This window comes from Lethenteron reissneri, chromosome 2 (assembly GCF_015708825.2).
Source record: "Lethenteron reissneri isolate LAM-NWPU_2019-01 chromosome 2, ASM1570882v1, whole genome shotgun sequence".
NCBI classification, from domain to species: domain Eukaryota; kingdom Metazoa; phylum Chordata; class Hyperoartia; order Petromyzontiformes; family Petromyzontidae; genus Lethenteron; species Lethenteron reissneri.
The window spans coordinates 2,942,722-2,970,701 of NC_083780.1; the positions used below are offsets into that span (position 1 = coordinate 2,942,722).

General features: G+C 52.5%; 1 protein-coding gene across 1 annotated transcript; it reads left to right on the plus strand.

Moving 5' to 3' along the window:
* The first annotated feature begins 3,478 nt into the window (after positions 1 to 3,478).
* Positions 3,479 to 27,010, plus strand: LOC133342503 (cyanophycinase-like). The gene is made up of 6 exons (XM_061551658.1): positions 3,479 to 3,665; positions 5,743 to 5,978; positions 6,761 to 6,897; positions 10,104 to 10,233; positions 23,683 to 23,821; positions 25,798 to 27,010. Exons 1-6 carry the CDS (start codon positions 3,522 to 3,524, stop codon positions 26,224 to 26,226), a joined length of 1,215 nt encoding a protein of 404 aa, XP_061407642.1. The 5' UTR covers positions 3,479 to 3,521; the 3' UTR covers positions 26,227 to 27,010.
* The last annotated feature ends 970 nt before the right edge of the window (positions 27,011 to 27,980 follow it).

Genomic DNA, 27,980 nt, shown 5'->3' on the forward strand with positions numbered 1-27,980 from the left:
CTCTCTAGCCCCCCCCCTCCCACCCGTGGCCCCCTCCCCCCACCTCGCTCACTCCTCTCTACCCCCCCCCCTTCCACCCGTGCCCCCCCTCCCGCCACCTCGCTCACTCCTCTCTACCCCCCCCTTCCACCCGTGCCCCCCTCCCGCCACCTCGCTCACCCCTCTCTAGCCCCCCCTTCCACCCGTGCCCCCCTCCCCCCACCTCGCTCACTCCTCTCTACCCCCCCCTTCCACCCGTGCCCCCCTCCCGCCACCTCGCTCACCCCTCTCTACCTCCCCCCTTTCACCCGTGCCCCCCTCCACCTCGCTCACCCCTCTCTAGCCCCCCCTCCCACCCGTGGCCCCCTCCCCCCACCTCGCTCACCCCTCTCTAGCCCCCTTTCCCACCCGTGCCCCACCCTCCCCCCACCTCGCTCACCCCTCTCTACCTCCCCCCTTCCACCCGTGCCCCCCTCCCGCCAGCTCGCTCACCCCTCTCTAGCCCCCCCTCCCACCCTTGGCCCCCTCCCCCCACCTCGCTCACCCCTCTCTAGCCCCCCCTTCCACCCGTACCCCCCTCCCGCCAGCTCGCTCACCCCTCTCTAGCCCCCCCCTCCCACCCGTGGCCCCCTCCCCCCACCTCGCTCACCCGTCTCTAGCCCCCCCTTCCACCCGTACCCCCCTCCCCCACCTCGCTCACCCCTCTCTAGCCCCCCCTTCCACCCGTGTTCCACCCTCCCCCCACCTCGCTCACCCCTCTCTAGCCCCCCCTCCCACCCGTGGCCCCCTCCCCCCACCTCGCTCACCCCTCTCTACCTCCCCCCTCCCACCCGTGGCCCCCTCCCCCCACCTCGCTCACCCCTCTCTACCTCCCCCCTTCCACCCGTGCCCCCCTCCACCTCGCTCACCCTTCTCTAGCACCCCCCTCCCTCTCTCAACCGCCCCCTCACCACCTCGCTCACTCACCAACTCGGGCTGCAGCCAATCAGAATGCCGCGCTGTTTGGCGCTCTGGGGTTTGGTGAGGGGGTATAGTGGGGGGCCGTTGGGTCCGCGGGTGGGTGGTGGTGGGGGGCTTTGTCGTGGTGAGGAATTCCCTGGCGAGTACGTGCTGTGCTGAACACTCAATCGAGACAGAGTTCAAGACTCACCCCGGGTGTTGGAACTCCTTCACAAATGCACGTCCCGTATGGGAGAGGCTCCCAGTGTCTGACTTGGAGTGAGCCTCAGTGGCGTGGTAACGATCTTATCAGCTCAGGGGGTGCGGCAAGCGTTGTAGGTCTCGCACGGTCGCACCTAGGATATTGTATATCGCTGCTCCTCTTGCCTCATCACGTAATTACATAAGCGGTGTTGTTCTTTTACACTGTTGTTGAAAACACATCTCATGGTGGCTGTCAACGGGGCCCCAACTCGTAGCTTTGGCCACCAGTGGGGGGCGAGGAGGGGGCAAGGCATCCCCCCCCCCGCCTGCCCCCCCCCCCCCCCCCACGTGGCCTCCGCTGGAGCACTCACAGGGTCCACGTGGCCGTGGAAGGAGACGTGAGAACTGGACACCTGTGCGCGTGTTTGTGAGTTTGAACCTCTTTACACTCACGACACTAAAGCCCCCTCGCCCCCCTTGTTAATAGCCACATTGTCAACAGCTTCCAAGGCCCCTTGCGTCTGAAGCGATGGACTCGTCAAGGCCTCACGTGGGAAGGAGAACACGGAGTGTCCATGTGCTTGGACAGGTCAGTCTATAAACTATTTACAAAAAAAAAAATCTTCACCAGGTAAGGCAATGTAGATTTTTTTTCACAGCGATCTGGCCATCAAAAATTATAGCTCAACGAAAGTGGCTTATCGCGTGTATTTTTTTTTGTAAAATTGCAGCCAAATACGCTAAACGCGTGACGTTGATTCTAAATGTGGAGGGGGGGGGGATACCAGAGGACCCGGAGAAAAACCCACGCGACCAAGTTGTGGGTACGTCTCGGATGAAGATGCGCGCATTAACACAAAGCTTCACCACATTGACGTCAAAACGTCACCACAACCCTCGTTGTCTTCGTTTAAACCAGGGGCGGGGAACCCTTTTTCTGCCCTGGGCCATTTGGATATTTATAACATCATTCGCGGGCCATACAAAATAATAAACTAAAAAATTAGCCTGTTATATTTGGTCAAACCTTTAATTAACTTAATTAACCCTAATGTGATGGCTGGAACTGCTTCTCTTTGGCGAGGCGTGTGATGTTAGCTGGTATTGATGATGTTGCTACTCGCAACTGCTTTTCCAGGTTTGCTCCTAGATTTATTGAATTTCGAGTCCCGCCTGCGGTTGCCTTGGCAGGGCCAGACCAAATGATTTCGCGGGCCTTACACGGCCCGCGGGCCGGACGTTCCCCACCCCTGGTTTAAACTATAACGTTTAACACGTAGGCTTTCGCGACCAATATCATCCATAATATAGGCGTTTTGGGTTAGATTGCCGAAATGTAAATGTGTCGTTAAACCCGTCCATCACCCGACACAGCCAATTAGTAAGGTTTGTCACGTAAACAGGAACATGCAAATTCGTTACTAATACAGCACACTGCTGTGTCGTTCGAGAGCAAATCCACAACATTTACAATCTGAGTACGACGTTTCGCCAGTAATTACAACTATCTTCATCAGGCGACAGCCAGATTTGTGGAGAAATCCTCCTGTTTCGTTCCTTAAATAGAGGGGTTGATGTGATGACGTCACTTGTAAGACCATCACGTCCGAAGGGGGAGGGGGGATTAATGATTACCATGGGTATACATTACTGGTTGGGTAATAACTATAAACATTCTATGTTTTTAACCAGGTAAGGTCTTCCTGAGCCTATATATCTCTTTTTTCACGAACGACCTGGCTATCACAAACGACAGCTCAACGAAAGTGGATTTTTTTTTATTGCAGCTAAATACTCTGAACGCTCGATGTTGATTAAAAATGTGGACGGTGAAAAACCGGAGGGCCCGGACAAAGATCCACGCGACCACGGGGAGAGAGCGAGACACGCAAACTCCAAATATACAGCAGGCGTCGGGATCGACCCACGACCTCCCGGCATAGCACAGTGCAGCCACGTGCAGCGTAGCCACCAGCACGACCATCAGGGATACATCAGACGGCTTCTGGAGGCTGAGGGCTTGTGGGGAGTGAAGTGTAGTCGAAGCCGAACTCTTAAGTAGATATTTGTTTTAATGATTCATACTGAAAGTAAAGGAAAGCCCGCCTCCGACCCCAACGCCACAAAAAAACCCGATAAAATAATAATGCCACATGCAATTACACATTCATGGGAAACCGATATGGTGATAATCGCCGCTTCGTGAAACTCGACAGCGCATCGTGGACAATCATATCGCACCATTCACGAGTGTTCACCACCCCCACCCCCATCTCGACCTGACCTAACCCTCACCCCTCGCCCGTAACGAGCCCTTATAAGCAGCGGGCCTCTGTGCAGGACCCGACCGGGTGGTTGGTTGGTGGTGGTGCTGAGCGCTGCTGGTGATTCCCAACGTGATGAAGATGAAGACGTGCATCTCCCTGCTGCTGCTGCTGCTGTTGGGAGCTGCGCTCGAGGCCAGGGCTAAGAGCCTCGTGCTGGCCGGCGGCGGGATCAGCGATGACAACGCGGCGGTGTACGGCGCCATCGTGGAGCTGGCGGTGAGTGCGTGGCGGTGGTGGTGGTGGTGATGGTCGTGTTGGTGGTGAGTGGCAGGGACGTGCGGTCAGGGGAGGCAGGGGAGGCAGAGCCTCACCTATCATACTCCAATGAAAATAGCTGTTACGAAAGGTAAATTAGGAAATAAATATTAAGATTTTTCCACCGATCTGTGTTATAAATGTCATTTCTATATCATTCCAATAATTTTTTCTAACCAAAATCGCTAAATTTGCGGAGCTTTGCTGCAAATACAGGGAGAGGCGAGAGGTGAGGCAGCGGCAAGCTCAGCCTCCCCTCTGATTGCGCAACCCCTCAGAAACTGGATGGAGTGCGGGCAATAGGTGCGTGCCTGACTGAGTGGGTGGTCATAGTGTTAATTATGTGGTGGTGGTGGTGGTGTGTGCTGCTGGTGGTGGTGGTAAGTGCATGCTGGTGAGTGTGTGGTGGGGTGTGGATGGTGGTGGTGTGTGCTGCCGGTTGTGGTGAGTGTTAAGTGGTGGTCTGTGGTGAGTGTGTGGTGGTGGTGGTAGGTGGTGAAGGTGGTTGGTGTTTTATAGGTTGTGTTGCCCATAATGATGATATTTTATAATTATAACTAACATTGATTATTTTAGAAAATACAATTAACGTACAAGAATATCAACATCAACAATTACAAAATATGAACATCAATGGTCGTAATAATTATCAACACATCCTCATTGTAATACTCATTAACATAATCTTTAACAGTAATATCAGAGTGAATATGGGATCCATCGCTCATCCACCCACTTGCCCACTCAGGCACTCGCCCAACCACCTACCCACTCGCCCCTCACCAATCCTACACATCCAACAACAACCGCTATTCGCCACTAAGTGGCGGTGATGTCACCACGGCGCTTGTGCCAGGCTACGTGAACTTTAAGCCACGTGCAGTGTCGAACGCCCGCTGGCAGGTCACGGGATGGACTCAGCAGGTGCCATGGGTTGACTGAGATGAGTGGCCGATGCACCACCTGTGCCCCCTACTGTGTTAACTCATCCACTCATTTTTTTCACTTGCTCCCCAACCACCCATTATCACTCTCACTACAAAGACAAAAATCCCCTGTATAGCCTTAACAATAACCCACCACTCATCCTCTGTCCCACCCACTCAATCCCCTCACCCACCAACGCACCAACTCACTCTCAACCCACCCACGCAGTGCGGTGTTGGCGTCGCTCGCATCTCACCCACCCACTCAATTACTCACCCACCCACTCGCTCACCCTCTAACCCACCCAGCCTCCAACCCACGCACTCACCCAGTCACCCACTCATTCACTCAATTACTCACCTACCCACCCACTCATCCTCTATCTCACTCACCCTCTCACCCACTCACTCACCCTCTAACCCACCCACTGACCTACCCACCCTCTAACCCACCAACTCACCTACTCACCCTCTAATCCACCAACTCACCTACTCACCCTCTAACCCACCCACTCACCCTCTAACCCACCAACTCTCCCACTCACCCTCTCACCTCACCCACTCACCCTCTAACCCACCCACTCACCTACTCACCCTCTAATCCACCAACTCACCTACTCACCCTCTAACCCACCCACTCACCCTCTAACCCCACTCACCCACTCACCCACTCACCCTCTAACCCACCGACTCTCCCACTCACCCTCTCACCTCACCCACTCACCCACTCACCCTCTAACTCACCCTCTAACCAACCCACCCACTCACCCTCTCAACCCACCCGCACAGGGCGGAGTTGGCATCGCACGCATCGGCATCTCACCCACTCACTCAATTACTCACCCGCCCACTCACCCTCTAACCCACCCACTCACTCACGCACGTGCCCACCCATTCATCCGTTCACTAAATTACTCACCTACCCATCCACTCACCCTCTCACCCACTCACTCACGCACTCACCCTCTCACCCACTCACTCACTCACTCACCCCCTAACCCACCCAATGACCATCTCACCCACCCACCCACCTATGCACTCACTCTCTCACCCACCCACTAACCCACCCACCCACTCACCCACAAACTCACCCTCTCAACCCACCCGCACAGGGCGGAGTTGGCGTCGCTCGTATCGGCATCGTCGTGGCGGCGTCGGGCGACCCTGCGGACAGCGCGTCGTTCTACACGGACCTGTTCGTGCGCGTCTACGGGGCCCGGGAGGCCGTCGTGATCCCCATCGACCTGGGCCAGGTCCACAACAACGAGGACCCCGCCGTCGTCGCCCTCATCCAGGGCCTCGGCGGATTCTTCTTCGGCGGCGGAGACCAGGCGCGCGTCATCGAAGCGTGAGCGGTTCACTCGATCGTTCTTCCTTCACTAAGACCAAACGAATATTTTTTTTTCACCAGATAAGGCCCCACTGAGCTATGTAGCTCTTTTGCAGAAGCGACCTGTGGTAATCAGAAATCATAGCTCAACGAAGTGGCTCATAATTACGTGGACATTTATAGGAGCAGCCGAAGACTCAAAACACGTGATGTTGATTCTAAATGCGGACGGAAAAATCGGGGAAAAATCCATGCGACCACGGGGAAATAGACGCGCAAACTCCAAATATACAGCAGGCGTCAGGGTCGGGATCGAATCCAGAACCTTCTGTATACCAGCAAAGTAGTTAACATCTCTCGACCATGGCGCCATCACACCTATTTGATAAGACATGCTGTTTGTTGCTGGCCGTTTGGTTGAAAAAATATTTGGGGGGAGGGGGGGGTGGAGGGAGGCTGCCCTTTGGACCTGTACTCAGCAAGTTTTGTGGATTAATCGTACTATATTAGAAAATAGGGCGGGGGGAAAGTTTTGCGTGCTTGGCTGGCTGGCGGCCTGCCTGGCCTGGACGGCGACGTCTGAAGGGCGTGAGTCTTGCTCGTGGTAACAATAATGAGACTACCACGCACGGACAGAGAACGCTGCATGGCATCGCACGTCGGCATTCCTTGCGGGGGTTTGGACGAAACGAAGATAAGAGGGAGTGGGGCATCACAAGCCACCACGCATTGGGGCCCCCCTCCCTCCCTCCCTGCATCTTCTCCCCACCCCTCTCAATCCATCACCTCCCCCCCTGCAGTTTCTTCCACAACCAGGGAGGCGTGCGGGTTGAGTCTTCGGCCCTGCGAGCCATCAAGGAGGCCCACGATGCCGGGGCCGTGGTGGCCGGCTCCAGCGCGGGCACCGCCTGCCAGGGCTCTGCCGTCATGATCAACGGTACGTCCTAGAGGGACATCGTCAACGTTGAGATAAACGGTACGTCTTAGACGGACATCGTCAACGTCGCGATCAACGGTACGTCCTAGAGGGACATCGTCAACGTTGAGATCAACTGTACGTCCTAGAGGGACATCGTCGCAATCAATGGTACCTCCTAGAGGGACATCGTCAACGTCACGATCAACGGTACGTCTTAGACGGACATCGTCATCGTTGAGATCAACAGTTCTAGAAGGTAAATAATCAAAACACAAATTAATTACGGGCACGTAAGCACAACTTACTTTGTTTCATCAAACCTATGCAGTTATTAACATTCTACTTTTTTTACGATTCAGAACCAAAGGGGTGCAAAGGCTGCAGTAAAGGTTAAGAACCACTGGTCTAGAGGACCATCGTCGACATGAGGTTCACGTGCGGTCTGTCCCCCGACAACGCGTGCTGCTGCTTTCATAACGTGAACTGGAAACGACACGACGGACGTATTTCGGCAGCGAATCTCTTATTTTCTTTCACGACGCGGATGCGAACCGGGTACGACGCGGTCGAGTGCACGGGATAGGCGGTCGTACTGCGGCTGCCTCATCATCGCATGAGGCGGGATGCTGCTGGATGCTTCTAGATGCTAGCCACGCGCCCTCAGTCTTTGTTCGGCCTGCGTTACGCATCTCACCCATTATCGCGGACTATGCTTTACCCCTACATTCTGTTTTATTTATTATAACGCGATTTATTTTCCCATAATGCGGTGTCCTTCAGGACCACAACGACTACCGCATTTCGATTTAAAGCTTTCGTGACTGCAGGGATTCATCTTCTTGGTTCTTTCTGTAAAGTCAGGTAGAAGGGAAATAATAAAATAAAATAATAATTGTATTTTATTATGTTTTATTTGTATTATTGTATTATTTCCCTTCTATGTGACTTTACCGAAAGAACCAAGAAGATGACTACCGCATTGTAGGGACAAATGCACCCGTTGGCCCCGATCCACGAATATGAGACGACAACCCCCCCTCCCCCACCCTCCGATGAAGCTTGGAAAGAGCTGAATGGAGTTCAAAAGAAGTCACAAACACCAGTTTTTTTTTAAAGACCCAATGCAGAAAATCTCTGGGTTTGATCTTCCACGAAGCTCATGGTCCACCCTAAACCGCATCCACGGCACAAACGATGGCAGATGCGGATGATACCCGATATACAAATGGAAAATTAAAAACGTCTCCAGTAGTAGTGGCGCGACTGTGTCATCCAGAACAGACTACCCAATGTATAACGACGCAATGCCCCGATCCGAAAAAATCCGAATGAGATATCAACGCAGCGATACACTCCGTTGCTCCTGATGCAGTTGTTTGGCTTTGACCACCTGAATGTCACATTGTAGTTGTTGTCTCTGTATCTAAGTCAGCAGCCGTACGAAAGATGAAGAAGACTGTTACCCATAGACTCACTCACACTGTTACCCATAGACCAAGCGGCTTCTGTTTGGCCGGGTAGAGGGTGCTACACGGGCACGACATGGGCACGACACGGGCTGGAGAAGAGATAGAGCTGATACGGTACGGGGGAGGATGTGGAGCTGAGTGGACTTGCCGGAGACCGGTACCAGCAGTGTCAACATCGGCCTCCGTGGAGGATGCTCGTGAAAGACGCTACTGGGCAGTTGGAGGGCAGTGGAGCGACGCTCACAACAACGAGCGGAGCGCAGGGCGGCTAAAACGCAGCAAGTTGGCACAATAGGGGGTACAGCTGGTGCATTTGCCAGTTATTTCAGTCAGCCAACACATGGCACCTGCTGGCTCTGTCCCGTGACCTCCTGCCAGCGAACCTTCGATACTTCATGTGGCCTTAAAGTGCACCTAGCCTGGCACAGGCGCCGTGGTGAAGGCCAACATCAGTAGCGAGTGACATCAGTACAGGTCTTTGGCCTTCACTCTGTCGACTCGGCCCTAAAAGAGTAACTGGTGCGGTGTCCAAACATCAGCATTGGGGAGACAAAGATGGTTGGGCGTGGTGCTGGCCACACATTGCTCTCGTGTGCCATACCAGCCTTCATATGTGCCCGCTAACAGCACTTACCCCATCAATCTGTTTTTGTGTTTGTGTAGTGAGCGACTCCGACACACGTATTTGTAGAAGGCTTCTTGTTTGTTAAGAGCACACAAGGCGATACACTTCGTAACGCGGCTACACCCAAAGCTGCTCTAAACACGCTGGCCTGTTTCCGCCCTGAGCTACGCCGGCTGCTTGACGAGCGTAGCCGTGAAGATGGAGCGAGTCTTGGCAGAAGAACAGCAACGTGGCCGAAGACGAAGATGATGGCGGCAGCGACGCACTCAGGACCCAGACCCCACGCTAACAGCCACGGACCCTTGTGGGTCGGGGCACCGAATATCTCGCTCGGCGTGGCCCAGCTCCACCTCTGACCACGCACCCTTTCTAGAACCTACCAGACCCTTCGGGATGGTTCCCGGAGCTTATCGACTGACATCGCCCTTGACCCTTACCCCATATACGTCCCTTTATGACAAGGCAGTATATGGCACCATAGCTGTAATTACCCTTACAGGCCGGCAGGAGTCACCCTGTCAATACATATGTATGATTTATGTCTGCGTGTGTCTGTCTGTTAATAAGTATGTTATACCTTCCTGTATAATCATCTCCCGACCTACCAGCCTACCTAACTGTCTCTCTCCCGACCTACCTGTCCATATGTCTACTTATCCACCTACTTACCTGACTGCCCTACTTCTCTGTCTCTCTCCCTACCTGTTTGCCTCCCAACTTGTGTATCCCCTTACCTGTCTCCTCACCTCCCCACTTACCTCCCTATCTCCCGAACCATCTCCCTATAACCATATGTCTGCCTACCACCCTACCAGGCTGTCTTCCGGCTGTCTCCAAGCTTTTTTTCTCATCTGTCTGCCAACCATTTGTCTCGCGTCTTACTCGTTTCTCTATCTACCTCCCTACCCGTCTGTCTCCCATCTTACTCATTCGTCCATCTGTCTGTGTGACTGTCTATCTACCTCCCTACCTGCCTGTTTACCACCTCGCTCGTTTGTCCATCTGTATTGTCTCTCGATCTCCATGCCTCTCTCTCTCTGTCAGCACCCTACTGATCTGTCTCCCGTCTTACTCGTCTGCCTGTCCCGCTGTGTGCGTCGCTCCCACCCGTGTCCGTGTGGAGCGCGCAGGCGGACGCAGCTACGAGGCCGTCGTGTACGGCGCCTACTCGTCGGCGCAGAGCAACGCCGACAAGCTCGTCTACGACTCTGAGGGCGGCCTGGGCACCATCCACGGGGTGGTCGTCGACTCGCACTTCAGGTGAACGCACGCACACCCAGTCACCCAGGCAGCCACCCACCCGGCCAGCCACCCAACCACCCATCCAGCCAGCCAGTCACCCACCCATCAAATAGGCCGCCGATGGCGCTCGTTGTACGGGTTCGTGGTTCGAACCACAGCGGCCGCCCTGATTAATCATGGGAAATGTTTGAATGAGTCGACCGGATTTCCTGCTCACGTGAGCTATTGAGCCATCAGAGCTCATCTCATTTTCTGATAACAGCCCTACAGGGAGACAGTGGTGGAAATTCCACATTCCTATGGCGGGGGGTATGAAACCGTCCAGCTTGGAGAGGCCTGATCGTGATGATGGTTATAATGGTGATGATGGTGATGATGGTGGTGATGGTGATGACGGCGGTGATGGTGATGATGGTGGTGATGACGGTGATTCTGATAATGGTGATGATCGTGATGATGATCACGCACAGACCCCGTATCATTATTGGTCATTAAGGCCGTGGTGGAGTCAATTCCACCTCTCTGACCTCGCTGTCCTCTGCCGGTGGTTTTTGGAGCACGATCCCCGGTATCCACCGACGGTCCGCGACGGCCCTCCAGGCGGTCCACGGGGCCCGTGATGCAAACGCAGGCTGATCCACGAATGATGACGGTTGTTTCGGACGCTAATTAAGCAATTACTTATATTTAATTAAAAAATGATGTTAGGTAAACTACCCTAAGATCTAAACGTATGGCCGCGTGTAAAAAATATAATTTTCCGCTAATACGAATGTATTTGGTTTTACTACTGGTATTTATAGAGAGAAGTGAATTCGTTTTGTCACCTGGGGTGGGAGGGGCTGGTGGATGGTTCCTAGGAGGTAATGGCGCAGTCCTGCAAGTGCTCACTCGCGCCGCTGCTGACAAGGAGCTATGGAGGAGCCCCTCTAGGAGGCACCACGTGGGTGCGATCGCGACCCTGACGATGCCTCCTCTACATTTGAAGCTTGCGTGTTCACTCTCCCCGTGGTCGCGTGGATTTGTCTCCGGGTCAGATCGGTTTTCCCCTCCACATTTTAGAATTAACGTCACGCGCTTAGAGTGTTCGGCTGATTAAAATGTCCACATTATGATAAACCGCTTCGTTGAGCTGTCATTCCTGATAGCCAGGTCGCTTCTGAAAAATAGTTACATCGCTCAATGGGTCCTAACCTAGTAAAATAAAATAAGTAATTAAAAAAACACGCTTTTATGAAATGTAATAGTAATGGCAGAACTCCACGACTCCAGAAAGTGGCCCCGAAGCTTGCCATAACGTAAGGGACCGTGGCCAATTACAGCCAACGTCAGTTGACCATGGACAATTAGACCCAAGCCGAAACATATAACCTATATAATTCATTTTTTGTCTGTCTGTCTGTCTATCTGTCTGTCTGTCTGTCTGTTTGTCCGTCTGCGTACGCTCCCTTCCGGGGGATTTAGCTCTCGGACCGTGGGGTTCGCCGAGATTAAATTTTGCAGGTGGGCACGCCCCCGGCCCGCGGTAAACTTAGGCATTTCCGATTTTTCGTCTCTAAACTTTAAATCGGACCGATTATCGATTTAGTGCGATTGCTCTTTAGTTATTTATTTATTTAATATTGCCGGCCGGCGCGGACCACGGCGGTTGCCCCTGGCAACGGGTAGCAACAACTTCGCTGCGGGGTGGACGCCATTTTTAATTCCCGTTACAAATATGCGCACGCATTAACACGCGACTCTGAGGTAAATTCATCAAAGTTTCACGTCCTCTTCACTCCCCTTCCACCCCAATGTGTGCAATTACTATTATAGGGTCGGTAGATAATAAAATTATAGCGATTAGACAGTATTATTGTACATACACTCCACTCTCACACTCTCAGACTCACACACATACACTCACTCTCACACACACACATACACTCACACTCACACACAAACTCACTCTCACACTCAGACTCACACACACAGACTCACTCTAACACTCAGACTCACACACACAGACTCACTCTAACACTCAGACTCACACATACACTCGCTCTCAGACTTTCAGACTCGCACACACTCGCGGCGTTGCTCCGTGTTCGGTGGGGGGGGGGATGTCACGAGTGGGCGTGTTTACCTTCCCCCCACCCTCCCCGATATCTTCAAACAATCGCGGAGATTCTTATTCCCGTCGAAAAGCTACGAGGTTAGTCACGCAACTTCACAGCTCAGTTAAAACATTTAAATATTTATGTTTACTATTTTGTATCACTCTTATATAGGGATTAAGTTATGTTTGATGATAGTAAATATACACTATGCACCACGATTTTTCCCTGGGTAAAAAGTGTTATTTTTATATTGCCTAAGCCTCCTAAGTATATAAGATGGCTATTATTCCCCATACATGTTGCTTTTGTGACCAGAACTTTATATAAAGGAAAGAATTACACAAATGCACACGTTTTCTCCTAGCAAAATAGGTCCATTTGTAAATATCACTGTCCGTGTCAAAAAAAATTAAGTTTGAGGGGAATTTTCTCCAATTTGTAACTTTTGAGATGTCAGCGTATAGAAAATAACACTACCCAGGGACTAACACATGTGTAGTTTTTGGTAGTGAGGGTGAGTGGTTGTTGTGAGGGTGAGTGGTGAGGGTGAGCAGTGAGGGTGAGCAGTGAGGGTGAGTGGTGATTGGTGAGGGTGTGATTGGTGAGGATGAGTGGTGAGTGGTCAGGGTGACTGGTGAGGGTGAGTGGTGAGCGGTGAGGGTGAGTGTTGAGGGTGAGTGGTGAGTAGTGATGGTGAGTGGTGAGCATGACTGGTGAGTGGTGAGGGAGAGTGGTGAGGGAGAGTGGTGAGGGTGAATGGTGAGGGTGAGTGGTGAGGGTGAGTGGCAAGTGGTGAGGGTGAGTGGTGATTGGTGAGGGTGTGATTGGTGAGGATGAGTGGTAAGGGTGAGTAGTGAGGGTGAGTGGTGAGCAGTGAGGGTGAGTGGTGATTGTTGAGGGTGTGATTGGTGAGGATGAGTGGTGAGTAGTGAGGGTGAGTGGGGAGGGTGAGTGGCGGTTGTGAGTGGTGATTAGTGAGGGGTGAGGATGAGGTTGAGTGGTGAGGGGAGGTTGAGTGGTGAGGGTGAGTGGTGAGCGGTGAGGGTGAGCAGTGAGGGTGAGTGGTAATTGGTGAGGGTGTGATTGGTGAGGATGAGTGGTGAGGGTGAGTAGTGAGGGTGAGTGGTGAGCGGTGAGGGTGAGTGTTGAGGGTGAGTGGTGAGTAGTGATGGTGAGTGGTGAGCATGACTGGTGAGTGGTGAGGGAGAGTGGTGAGGGAGAGTGGTGAGGGTGAATGGTGAGGATGAGTGGTGAGTGGTGAGGGTGAGTGGCAAGTGGTGAGGGTGAGTGGTGATTGGTGAGGGTGTGATTGGTGAGGATGAGTGGTGAGGGTGAGTAGTGAGGGTGAGTGGTGAGCAGTGAGGGTGAGTGGTGATTGTTGAGGGTGTGATTGGTGAGGATGAGTGGTGAGTAGTGAGGGTGAGTGGGGAGGGTGAGTGGCGGTTGTGAGTGGTGATTAGTGAGGGGTGAGGATGAGGTTGAGTGGTGAGGGGAGGTTGAGTGGTGAGGGTGAGTGGTGAGCGGTGAGGGTGAGCAGTGAGGGTGAGTGGTAATTGGTGAGGGTGTGATTGGTGAGGATGAGTGGTGAGGGTGAGTAGTGAGGGTGAGTGGTGAGCGGTGAGGGTGAGTGTTGAGGGTGAGTGGTGAGTAGTGATGGTGAGTGGTGAGCATGACTGGTGAGTGGTGAGGGAGAGTGGTGAGGGTGAATGGTGAAGGTGAGTGGTGAGTGGTGAGGGTGAGTGGCAAGTGGTGAGGGTGAGTGGTGATTGGTGAGGGTGTGATTGGTGAGGATGAGCGGTGAGTAGTGAGGGTGAGTGGGGAGGGTGAGTGGCGGTTGTGAGTGGTGATTAGTGAGGGGTGAGGGTGAGGTTGAGTGGTGAGGGTGAGTGGTGAGCGGTGAGGGTGAGCAGTGAGGGTGAGTGGTAATTGGTGAGAGTGTGATTGGTGAGGATGAGTGGTGAGTGGTGAGGTGAGTAGTGAGGGTGAGTGGTTGTTGTGAGGGTGAGTGGTGAGAGTGAGTGGTGAGGGTGAGTGGTGAGCGTGAGTGGTGAGGGTGAGTGGTGATTGTTGAGGGTGAGTGGTGAGGATGAGTGGTGAGTAGTGAGGGTGAGTGGTGAGGGTGAGTGGTGAGGGTGAGTGGTGAGGATGAGTGGTGAGTAGTGAGGGTGAGTGGTGAGGGTGAGTGTTGAGTGGTGAGGGTGAGTGGCGGTTATGAGTGGTGATTAGTGAGGGGTGAGTGGTGAGGGTGAGCGTGAGTGGTGAGTGGTGAGGGTGAATGGTGAGGATGAGTGGTGAGTGGTGAGGGTGAGTGGCAAGTGGTGAGGGTGAGTGGTGATTGGTGAGGGTGTGATTGGTGAGGATGAGTGGTGAGGGTGAGTAGTGAGGGTGAGTGGTGAGCAGTGAGGGTGAGTGGTGATTGTTGAGGGTGTGATTGGTGAGGATGAGTGGTGAGTAGTGAGGGTGAGTGGGGAGGGTGAGTGGCGGTTGTGAGTGGTGATTAGTGAGGGGTGAGGATGAGGTTGAGTGGTGAGGGGAGGTTGAGTGGTGAGGGTGAGTGGTGAGCGGTGAGGGTGAGCAGTGAGGGTGAGTGGTAATTGGTGAGGGTGTGATTGGTGAGGATGAGTGGTGAGGGTGAGTAGTGAGGGTGAGTGGTGAGCGGTGAGGGTGAGTGTTGAGGGTGAGTGGTGAGTAGTGATGGTGAGTGGTGAGCATGACTGGTGAGTGGTGAGGGAGAGTGGTGAGGGTGAATGGTGAAGGTGAGTGGTGAGTGGTGAGGGTGAGTGGCAAGTGGTGAGGGTGAGTGGTGATTGGTGAGGGTGTGATTGGTGAGGATGAGCGGTGAGTAGTGAGGGTGAGTGGGGAGGGTGAGTGGCGGTTGTGAGTGGTGATTAGTGAGGGGTGAGGGTGAGGTTGAGTGGTGAGGGTGAGTGGTGAGCGGTGAGGGTGAGCAGTGAGGGTGAGTGGTAATTGGTGAGAGTGTGATTGGTGAGGATGAGTGGTGAGTGGTGAGGTGAGTAGTGAGGGTGAGTGGTTGTTGTGAGGGTGAGTGGTGAGAGTGAGTGGTGAGGGTGAGTGGTGAGCGTGAGTGGTGAGGGTGAGTGGTGATTGTTGAGGGTGAGTGGTGAGGATGAGTGGTGAGTAGTGAGGGTGAGTGGTGAGGGTGAGTGGTGAGGGTGAGTGGTGAGGATGAGTGGTGAGTAGTGAGGGTGAGTGGTGAGGGTGAGTGTTGAGTGGTGAGGGTGAGTGGCGGTTATGAGTGGTGATTAGTGAGGGGTGAGTGGTGAGGGTGAGCGTGAGTGGTGAGTGGTGAGGGTGAGCAGTGCGGGTGAGTGGTGATTGGTGAGGGTGTGATTGGTGAGGATGAGTGGTGAGTGGTCAGGGTGAGTGGTGAGCGGTGAGGGTGAGTGGTTGTTGTGAGGGTGAGTGGTGAGGGTGAATGGTGAGGGTGAGTGGCGGTTGTGAGTGGTGATGGGTGAGTGGTGAGGGGTGAGTGGTGAGCGTGAGTGGTGAGGGTGAGGGTGAGTGCTGAGTGGTGAGGGTGAGTGGTGAGAGAGTGGTTAGTTTTGAGGGTGAGTGGTGAGGTTGAGTGGTGAGGGTTAGTGGAGAGTGGTGAGTGGTGATTGGTCAGTGGTGATTGGTGAGGATGAATGGTGAGTAGTGAGGGTGAGGTTGTGTGGTGAGGGTGAGTGGTGGTTGTGACGGTGAGTGGTGAGGGTGAGTGGTGAGGCTGAATGGTGAGGCTGAATGGTGAGAGTGAGTGGTGAGTGGTGAGGGAGAGTGGTGAGGGAGAGTGGTGAGGGTTAGTGGTGAGGGTTAGTGGTGAGGGTGAGTGGTGATGGAGGGTGGTGATGGAGATTGGTGAGGGAGGTTGGTGAGTGGTGAGTTGTGAGGGTGAATGGTGAATAGTGAGTGGGAGTGGTGAGTGGTGAGGATGAGTGGTAAGGGTGAGTTGTGAGTGGTGAATGGTGAAGGTGAATGATGAGTACAGTCAATATGCACTGCTGTTATCATACCAGGTACCACCACCACAATATGTACTCCTCTCATCATAGCAGATACCACCACAGCAGTATGCACTGCTGTAATCATAGCAGGTTCCACCACAATATGCACTGTTGTCATCATAACAGGTACCAACACAGCAGTATGCACTGCTGTAGTGATAGCAGGTACGACCTCAGTCGGTATACACTGCTGTAGTGATAGTAGATACTGCTATCGAGTTGGTAGATACCGCTATAGTAAATACTAAAACAGTCAGTATATACCACTACAGTCAGTCAATACTGCTACAGTCAGTATATACTACTATACAGTCAGTACATACTGCTACGGTGAGTAGCTACTAGAGTCAGTAGATACTATTATAGAGTGAGTAGATACTGCTATAGATTTTGTAGTTACTACTATAGTCAGTGGATACACTATAGAGTCAGCAGATACTATACAGTTAGTCGTTACGAGTATATAGTCGGTAGGTACTACTGTAGGCCCAGTAAATACTACTATGGTCAGTAGTTATTACAGTCACTAAATACTACTACACAGTCAGTAGCTACACATGGCTCAGTAGATACTACGGTACAGTCAGTAGATACTACTACAGAGTCAATAGATACCACTTCCTCTGTTGTATGTAAGGTGTTGTTAGTATATATACCTACGAGGGGTAAAGATATTTTTGAGGGGGGGGAGACCACAATTTTCGGAAACATTTTGACATCAACTATTTACCCCACACTTTCTACAACTTTTTGGACTTGTGAAAGCCTCTTATATATTTGTTGATGGAAAAATGTACAAACAGCCCACCGGGCTTTGACAATACCTTAGTATCTGTGTATATATATGTAAGGTTTTTAAGAAAGATATTTTTCACCCGGGCAAAGCCGGGTACTTCCGCTAGTAACATATAAAAAAGAATGTTTAAAAAATATATATTTTTTTTATGATAGAATATAGTATTGTCATCAGTATGACATAAGTATACCAAGTTTGCAGTTGATACCCCATTGGGAAGTGGGTTAAAATTGATGTAAAAAAGATTTGAGGATACAACAACAACGACCACAACAACAACAACAGACAGAGTGAGTTAAAAGACAGCGTGCAAAATAGTTTAGTTGTAGTTGGCAGAGGGATATTTGGGATATTTTGTTGCTCTGGCCTCGACTTGATTTTGGAAGAGATGAGAGTTACCCACACTTTGCCCCAGCCCGTTGTGCTGCTGAATGGACAAGAGTGCCGGGCCTTTCGCCACTAGGTAGACTCAGACTTAAATTAGTACCTGGAACGGTGTCCACGTATGGTTACTGTAGCTCTCTATGGGTGTCTCTATCGGTGTCTCTGTAGGTCTCTATGGGTCTGAGTGTCTGTGGGTCTCTGTGTGTGTGTACACCTTGGGGTGCGACAGGGATGTCCTCTGGCTCCCACATTATTTAACATCTATTTTTACCGCGTAGTTCGTGAAGCCTTCAATAGCTGTACCGGGGGAATTTCCATTTGGTACAGATATAATGGGAGGCTGATCGATGCCCGCGTGCGATCAAGGGATGGCTCCCTATTGGTCAACCACGTTATGTATGCCGATGATTTGGTAATAGCTGCTCATTCAGAAGAGGAGTTGGAGACGCTGCTGCTGAGACTGGAGCGTGCCACTAAGAGGTGGGGCCTTACCATCAGCCCCACCAAAACTAAGCACCTGCCTGGGTATTTTGTACCATCGGACACTCCACCCCCACAACTCCCAATTGGTGATGGGGCAGTTGTGGAGAGAGTGGAGAGTTTCCCATACCTGGGCAGTGTGCTTATGACCGGCTCCAGTTTATCAGCAGAGGTCTCACTCCGAATCAGTCGAGCGGCAATATCTTTTCATCGGTTGCGTAACGCTGTGTGGAAGCTACCTGGTCTGTCGCTCCGCACGAAGCTTCAGGTCTTCTCGGCCACGGTCATTCCCTCCCTTCTCTACGCTTGCGAAACGTGGACCCCCCTGGTGGAGCATCTTCGCCGGTTGGAAACATTTAGGCTGGCCTGCCTACGATCCATCGTGGGTTTAACCAGGCTGGATTGTGTGAGGAGCTCACAAATCCTTGAAAGATCTGGGCAAAGTCCCATCAGTGAGCTCCTCCGGCAGGCAAGGCTGCGTTGGCTGGGTCATGTAGCCCGCATGCCCAGCCACCGCATGCCTAAACAGCTTTTGTTCGGCCGGATCGAGGGGGCTAGACGGGCGCGGCACGGGCTGGAGAAGAGATGGAGTGATGTGGTACAGGAGGACGTGGAGCTGAGTGGACTTGCCGATGACTGGTACCAGCGGTGTCAAGATCGGCCTCAGTGGAGGAGGCTCGTGAAGGACGCTACTGGGCAGTTGGAGGCAGTCGCCCTCCAACAACAACGGAGGGCGGAGGAGCGACGCTCACAACAACGAGCGGAGCGCCGGGTGGCTAAAGCACAGCAAGTTGGTACAGTAGGGGGCACAGGTGGTGCATCACCCAGTCATCTCGGTCATCTCGGTCAGTCGACCCGTGGCACCTGGGTCTGCCCCGTGACCTCCTGCCAGCGGGCGTTCGACACTTCACGTGGCCTCAAGGTGCACTTGGCCTGGCACAAGCATCGTGGTGACGTCACCGCCACTTAGTGGCGAATGGCGGTTGTTGTTGTTGTGTGTAGGTATGTTGAACTTGTTCGGCACGGTACGGAGCCCACCGTGCTAATCTGTCGGTCTCTGTAGGCCTCTATGGGTGCCTTTACGGGTGTGTCTGTGAGTCTCCATGGGTCTATGGGTGTCTCTATGGGTCTGGGTGTCCTTCCGTGTTGGACTTCTTTCGCAACGTACGTGGCCAACAGTGCGAATAGAAATTGAGTGAACTGTGTTTCCGTGACGTTCCTGGGGAGTGAGACGATGCGTGCGGGGTGATGGGTGCAGCGACGATTTCTGTGTTCCCACCAACGTCACGGGCCCATTGTGCCTCAACCCCATTCTTCATCCTCCTGTGTGAGTGCAGAGCGGTGGCGCAGTGGTTAGCGCACTGCGCCACGAACCCGCCCACCCGAGTTTCATTCCCGCTCACGATCAATAACTTTGCAACATTGGCGAATGTTTGTAGCGGTCCTGGGCCGCCCCTAGGTCGACTCAGCCTCAAAATTAGTAGCTGCCGTGGTGTGTAGACATCGCCACTGGGGAGACAAAGGCGGTAGGGCGCGGTGCTGGACAACCACCTTGTGTGCCGCGCCGGCGTTCATAGGTGTTCGCTAACAGCACTTGCCCCAACAGCTAACAGCACTTGCCCCAACAGCCTGTTCCGGCTACACGGGGCGATCTTTGTCTTTTAGTTTGGTGAACTTCTTTCGTACCGTACGTAACCAACCGCGTTAATCGGAGGTTAAGGGGGGAGAACAACAAACTAAACGCAACAAAATTTGTTCCAAAGAAAATATTATTTTTATCTAGATTTAAAGGTCCATAGCTGCAGTGGCTTCCTGATATCGGACGGCAGAGCGTTCCAGACGGCCGCAGACGCAGCGTTTGAAAACGTTGCGCAATGCGGTGAGTGTCATTGTTCGATGGCCAGACAAAGGCAGCACTCGCGCCGAGGATCTGCCAAGGGTTTTTTTCCTCCGGGTCCTCCGGCTTTCCCCTCCATATTTAGAAACGTCAAGCGTTTACAGGTTTTGGCAGCTGCCGTACATTTCTGCACGACGATGATGACGAAGACGATGATGCTGATAAGCCACTTCGTTAAGCTATCATTTGTGGCCGGGTCGCTTCTGAAAAAGACCTATATAGCTCAGTGGGCTTTTACCTGGTATATTAAAGGAAACAGTTTTTTTTTTGAGCGAGCGCTTAGCCAATTAATGGCCGTAATTACAAAATAAATTGGGAGTGTACACATCCCCCCCCCCCCGCCAATATTAAAATATACTCCAAATGTCTCCCCCAAATATATTGCTATAAAATAGATTTCTCCACTATGGGAACCTCATTTGCCAGTAAAAATATGATAATTGTTTTTTTTACCCTTCTATCTGGCAACAAAACTGACACCTTTTTACAAGGAGTCATGTTTGCATAGACCGTATTATGACTGCAGGTATTGCGGTCTATGCAAACATGACTCCTTGTAAAAAGGTGTCAGTTTTGTTGCCAGATAGAAGGGTAAAAAACCAATTATCAAAATAGATTTCTGTTCATATGATTGTGGTTATGGTTGTACTTTATTAATCCCTAATCTCTGACATTACATACTATGAAACAAGAAAAGGTAAAAACAGAGCAATGTAATACAATACACTATTAGACTTTATTGTAAAAATAAAAAGTCCATCCCATGTGTTAGTGAATTTTTTTAATATTTTAGGCAAGAAATGGCAGAAAATGAGTTTTCAAATTAAGATTATTTTTTTCTGGGGAGGGGGACCCCCAGACCCCCTGGGAGATTTGGTCCCCCCCATTACAGGGCCGCCCAGCTGCACACACGCGCGCGTCTGGACACCCGCATGCCTTGCCGTGCCGCACCCGGCCGAGGTATCCTCGGCGCTTGCCCTGAGCTGGTTTTTCGAGTTGTGGCCGTCGCCGTTCCGAGCCCCGGTCCGAGGGTCACTCGCGAGCTGCCCAGCCCCGTGGGCGGACAGCGCGTCCATCGGGCAGGTCGGTTCGGGTAAAGCATGTGGGTGTCTTCCCCAGACGTCGAGGCGAGCGTGGAAGAGTAGGCCACATACAGTTATAGTGGCGGGGGGTGGGTGGGGGAAGGGCTGTCTAGAGGTCCCTCGGCAGTGGCGCGAGTGAGGTACTGCAGGTGGAGCAGGCTGCGCCTTTACCCAGGGCACTGACGTCAGAGCGAAGTGAATGGTTCTGTCACGGCAGTGATGACGCAGTGCGCGAGTGCGCGTGCGTCACCACCACCATCATCATCAGCAGTCATGATCGATCAACTGCTGAATGAATGCCTCCCATATCCCCCGGCCCCACCAAACAATCGAGCTTCCTTTCGTCGCTCCGTCTCCCGCCCCGGCTGTACGGCCGTATATCGGGTGCGTTCCGTTCCCTGGCTGCCACTCCGTGAACGTTGCCGGCCATCTGTCCACCACTGCCCGTGCCACGGGGCCACCGACCCGTGCCAGCCGTGACGCGCCCTTGCCCCAGCACCGCTCAGGGCCAATAGCCGTGGCACAATGTGTGTACATTGAACTTCTTTCGCACCGTACGTAGCTAATCGGAGGTAACGCGGGGCAGGGCAACAATGATACAATGTCCGTACAGGCAGTCCCCGGGTTACGGAAGGGTTAGGTTCCCGAGAAGGATCCGTAACCACCCCCCCCCCCCCCCCCAAAAATCAACGATAAGATCCCATAACAGTAAAAAGTTGCGCCCCCCTACCCCTGTACCCAATTAGAAGGTTCGTTTTCTCTCATTCCTATTGATGCAGTCCTGCATCGTATCGCTGTGCATACGCTCTGCACTTCCTATGATTCTTTCATTTAATCGAATATCTAACCCTAACACTACCCATAATCAAACTGATGGGACATATACTGTATCCAATTGCTTATGAATACCACGAAACATTTTTTGTAAAATTAATTGTTAACAGGAAGCAGTCACTTTCGCATGTTCGTTTACCGCGCGTTAGGCGAGGCCTCGGCCGAGACCATAAGGCATAAGCAATCGAAGTTCCATCGTGTTAAATAAAGTACGCACAGTAACTAACTCATGAAAACACGGGGGAGGGGGGAGGATAGTTCTAAGCGTAGAAAACAATAAATTACGTAATGCTACGAAAGGAAAATTAATACGTAAAGCGACAACAAATTCCGTTTCCCTTAATCCTGGTGAAGTTCTTGCTCAGTGAAGGCGGTGGAGCGAGGCGTAAGGGGATATGGGGGTATTCATCACGGCGCTGCACTAATTGCGCTCACGTAACTAACGCGATAATTTTACGCGTATTGATTGTTTGCATGACTTATAGGAGCATTTCCATTGCGTCGGATTTCCGTAAGTCGCGTCTTCTGCAACCTGGGGACCGTCTGTATTTTGGACTTCTTTCGCACCGTACATAGCCGACCGTGCTGATCGGAGGGACGGGGGAAGGACAACGAACAAATGAGTGGAGTCAGCGCCTTTATTACCCCAGTTTACGTCGGGGATGCGTTCGTGAAAGGTGCGACAACGAATATTGAAACGGCATGAATCAAAGCACCCCCCCCCCATGGCTAGGAGATGTTAACCAGCTCGCCTGGTATACAGGAGGGCGTGGATTCGATCCCGACCCTGACGCCTGCTGTGTATTTGGAGGATCTGCGTGTTCACTCTCCCCATGGTAGCGTGGATTTTTCTCCGGGTCCTCTGGTTTTTCCCTCCACATTTAAAAAATTAACGTACGTTCAGAGTATTTGACTGCGATACATTTCCACGCGATAAGCCACTTTCGTTGAGCTATCATTTGTGGCCAGGTCGCTTCTCAAAAATAACTACATCGCTCAGTTGGGCCTTACCTGGTAAAATGTATTAGTATTAATCTTGACTTAAAGCTTTCGTGACTACAGGAATTCATATTTTTTTGGTTCTTTCGGTAAAGTCACGTAGATAGGTACAAATGAATAATAATGAATTTATATATATATATAAAAGGCAAATGTGTGATTATGTGTGTCTGTTCGAAATGTTTAGCATACTTCCCGACATGCAACAAACTTGAAATTTGGCATGTGGGTAGCTTCCAGACTGTACACAATGGCGCAATAATGGATATATTTTGCACGGCAAAGTGAGCGGTGACGTCACATCTGTGATGTCACCCGCATGCGGCAGCGTCACGCAGTGTGCCTGCTGACGTCACGCATCCCCCCCCACCCTCCGCGTAGGCCGAGTATTAATCCAAGACAAGAATCCTAGTCTCGGTCGAAGCTGGGTAGTTAAGCTAGTGTTAAATAAACCAAAAACTACGACGTTTCGATCACAACGTCCTATAAAACAGACTGCATTCAGTGGCTTTCCCCCTCTGTCCTCCCGATGACGATCGCTTGTGTTGTGATTGAAACGTCGTAGTTTGTTTATTTTATATTTATTATTTTTATTAATTTGTACCTATTTACGTGACTTTACCGAACGACCCAAAAAATAGATTACTTTTGTTTAAATAGCGCAGAAGGGAGAGGGCGAGAGGTATTATCAACCGCGGTGCCGCTGCTCTAACCCCGCCTACCTGAGTTCGATTCCCGGCCACGGTGAACATAACCAGTTGGCTGAGCTGCACTCAACAGCATTGGTGAAGTATGGGTTGATATATACCTACATGATGATGCTGATTATGCTATTGATGCGACTCCTGCTACTACTACTACTGCTGCCGCTGCTGTTGGCGCTGCTGTCCAGTGAGAGGGGCCGGGAGGGCCGCCTGGCGCGTCTGCTGTGGGACACGAGGGACAAGCCGCACGGAGCGGCACGCGGCATCGGCGTGGACGAGGACACGGCGCTCGTCATCACCGCCATGGACACGGAGCCACGTGCCAAGGTGAGCGCAGCACCACCACCGCCATCGCCACCACCACTGCCACCACCGCCACCACCGCCACCACCACCACCGCCACCACCACCGCCACCACCGCCACCACCACCACCATCGCCACCACCACCGCTACCACCACCATCGCCACCACCACCGCTACCACCACCATCGCCACCACCACCGCTACCACCACCATCGCCACCACCACCACTATCACCACCATCGCCACCACCACCGCTACCACCACCACCGCTACCACCACCACCGCTACTACCACCATTGCCACCACCACCGCTACCACCACCACCGCCACCACCACCGCTACCACCACCACTGCCACCACCACCAAAGCCACCACCATCGCCGCCACCACTGCTACCACCACCATCGCCACCACCACCGCTACCACCACCACCGCCACCACCACCGCTACCACCACCACTGCCACCACCACCAAAGCCACCACCATCGCCGCCGCCACCACTGCCGCTACCAGCAGCAGCAGTAGTAGGTAGTAGCAATAGGAAGCAGGAGAAGTAGCAGCAGTGGTAGTGGTAACAATAGTGGTAGCTAGAATTAGTGGAAGCCGCAGCAGTATTCGTAGCACCACCAGCAGTTGTCGTGGTAGCAATAATAGTAGTAGCAATAATGGTAGAAATAGTGGTAGTAGTGGTAGCAGTAGTAGTGGTAGCAATAGTAGTAGCAGCAGTAGTGGTAGCAATAGTAGTAGCAGCAACAGTAGTGTAGTGAGTCCAACTGAGTCTCAGACGTTATTCTTCAGAGGCAACACATGTATTCGCAACACGCATATACCAAGGGGTAACTGCCCTTTACCAGATACAGCCTGGGGTGGTGACCACCCAGCTAACTACACTATATGTAGGAGTTACGGCTACGATGGGTCGGACCCTCACTCGGGTCCCCGGCCACGTGTTGGTGCCTCTTCAGACGTAGAACGTGAAGCTTCCAGCTTGTAGAACGAAGCGACCCCGGTCCCTCTCAGGGACCCACCTTTTATCCTCCCGGGTCGGGGCCGGTTCCGCCCTCGGCCCCGCCCACCTTCGCGAGCGTTTTAGCTCCCTCTCGATCCCCCTCGAGAGCTCTCCACGGACACGTGATCACCCCCTCGCCCCCTCCCCCACATGGGGCCTCTCTCTGGACACTCCGGATCACGTGTCTACCAGGTCAACCAGAGTGCCATGGCCCGGGGAAACCCTGTCCGTGGGCTGACACTCTCCCGCTCCCCCTTGTGGGAGCCCGCACTGCACACCATGCGTGGTGCACACGCTATCCCAGCGCTCACCAAGCCCGGCTAGGGTTGGTACTACACCCACCTACGGGGTGTACGCGATGACGGTGCATCGCACGCCGTGCAACCCACACGGTGCTGTCCGCGACGTGAGTACATCGCACGCCACGGCCCTCCCGGGCCGGCACCATACAGTGACATCCCCAATGTCACTACAGTAGTAGCAGTAGTAGTGGTAGCAATAGTAGTAGTAGCACCAGCAGTAACAGCGCCATCAGTAGTACCAGAAGCAGATTATGTCGATGATGACGATGATGAAGACGCGTGTCCATCCATGTGTCTCGTATCCGTGTGTACACTTCTATGAATGTCTCTGTACGACGACGATAGAGACGGTGAGAATTACGACAACGATGATAGCGACGACGACGATAACGACGATGATAATGATGATAACGACAGTGATAACGATGATGATAGTGACGACGACGATGACGATAATGACGATGATAGCGATGATGATAACGACAGTGATAACGATGATGATAACCTCGACGACGCCGATAAAAACAATAATAACGACAATGATACTGATGATGATAACCCGGATGATGATGTTAACGACGATGACGATTATGACGACGACGATGTCAGTTAAGATGTCCATGCCACGGTCCATCTTGTCCATCCTCGTGGTCACCTTCCCTCCCTGCCCCCCCTCGCACGCCAAAAGGTGGTCGGAAAGTTCGGCGTCCTCTTCATGGACCTGTCCGGCGCGTGGGACGACACCGCCTCGGCCAGCTGGCACCTGCGCAACGTGCGCGTCCACTACCTCACGGAGGACGACTCCCTCGACATGCTCAGCTGGAGGGTCACCTTCGCCCCCTGGAAGTCGGCGACGGGCGGGCGCGAGGACTACGACTACGCGGTGACGTCCGCCGACGTGTTCGGCGCCAGGCAGTTTGCCCGAGTGGCCACGAACCTCTTCAACTCGAGGTACTCCAAGGAGGCCACGGGGAGCACCAAGGAGAAGAAGCCGCAGTACGAGGTGCGCATGAGCAAGGAGCTGGGCGCGGGCGCCAAAGGGAGGTCTCCTGTCGACGGCTACTTCATGGTGTCCTACCGCGACCTCCTGCTCGAGATGTACGAGGCTGTGAACTGAGCCGTGGCGGTGGTGGTGGTGGTCAAGCTACGTGGAGGTGGTTGGGTGATTGATGCGCAATGATGACGACGGTGATGATTATGCTGATGCTGCTGCTGCTGATGATGCTGATGACGATGATGACGATAGAACAAACTTGTACCTCCACATTCAACAGTCACTATCGCTCACTGAGTTTCCGCTCCGCACTCAAAACTCACTTATTGTTTCCTAGCTCACCCCACGCCCCGCCCCTCCGTAATCCCCCCTCATAACCACCACCGCTACTTTTCCCTCTTCATATTCTCATGATATGGCCATCACTCATTTATCCCATTCATTAAATCCATTCATCATCATCTACTCTCATCTATTCCATTCACCTCATCTCTTTCATTAAATCCATATGTACCGTTGTTAATTCTGTGTAAAGCGCCTCGGTTAAGGCGCCATATGAATTATTTTAAGATAAAATGATGATGACGATGATGCTGATGACGATGATGACGATGATGATGCGTCTCCAGCTCGTGCCACACGTTGTCATCGGGCGTGATGTCTGACGTTTCGCTCCTCGTGCTGCCTGGTAAACTTCCTCTCCACCAAATAGTGCTGGCCGGATTGGTTAAGTCCGGCGAGACCTTGAGGAACTGGACCAAAGAGGTTCCCAGTAGCACATGATGTGAAACGTCGGACATTGAACATATGCCAGCGAAGCCGCACATCAGCACAACCGCAAACACTGGCGCGGGTCACGAGCTACGGGGACGGCTGATGATTACCAATAAAAGTGATCCATACCGTGTGTGTGTGTTCCTCGCCTGGATTCGAATGGAGCCCATCTCGCAAGCTAAGCAGGTATTTGAGCCTGGGGAGCGCTCGGATGGGACACCAATCGTGCAAGCAGAAAATAGCGCAAACAGCACTTGCCCCAACAGTCCGTATAAGGCTATGCGGGAGGTCTTTGCCTTTGATACCAATTGAGTGAGTTCAAAGTTATCTGATGATTGCTGCTGCGTTGGCAGTGGTGCACAAGCACAAACAACAACGACTATGTGCGTCTATGGGTCTCTGTGTGAGTCTATGGGTCTCTGTGTGAGTATATGGGTCTCTGTGTGAGTCTATGGGTCTCTATGCGAGTCTATGGTGTATCACCACCACCACAATCATCACCACAACTATTACCACAATCACTATCATCCCATCACAAAATCATGATTACCATCTCCATTATGACCATTGACTCACTCCACTTAGACAACCCTGCTATAATCACCATTATCATTGGCCCACTCCACTTAGACATCCCAACTAATTGCCACGTTTTGTTTACGTGACAAACCTTACTAATTGGCTGTGTCGGGTGGTGGCGGGTTTAACGACACAACATTTTCGCGATCTAACCCCAACACAAATCTGTATTGTTCATATTGTTCGCGAAAGTCTACGTGTGAACCCCTGCTATAATCACGGTTGGACATCCACGATCCCGGATTCGAACCCAGGTGCTACATGGCTCAGCGGTCATTATGCACGCACTCCCCCCCCCCCCCCCCCGCTTGTGCCGGATTATCCTAGTAGCACAAGTAGCTATAAATGCTACGGTCCCCGCACTTTGAAGGGCCCCGCGCTGAATGATTTCATGCTATCAATTCCAGTTCAGTAATCTGCACTTGCTCTATTACTATAGTACTATACCGCCTTCAACTTTTATGAACGACCGGGTGTTTCGGGTTAGCGATTCGTCGTATTATCTGGCTGCGTCGCAAATAAAA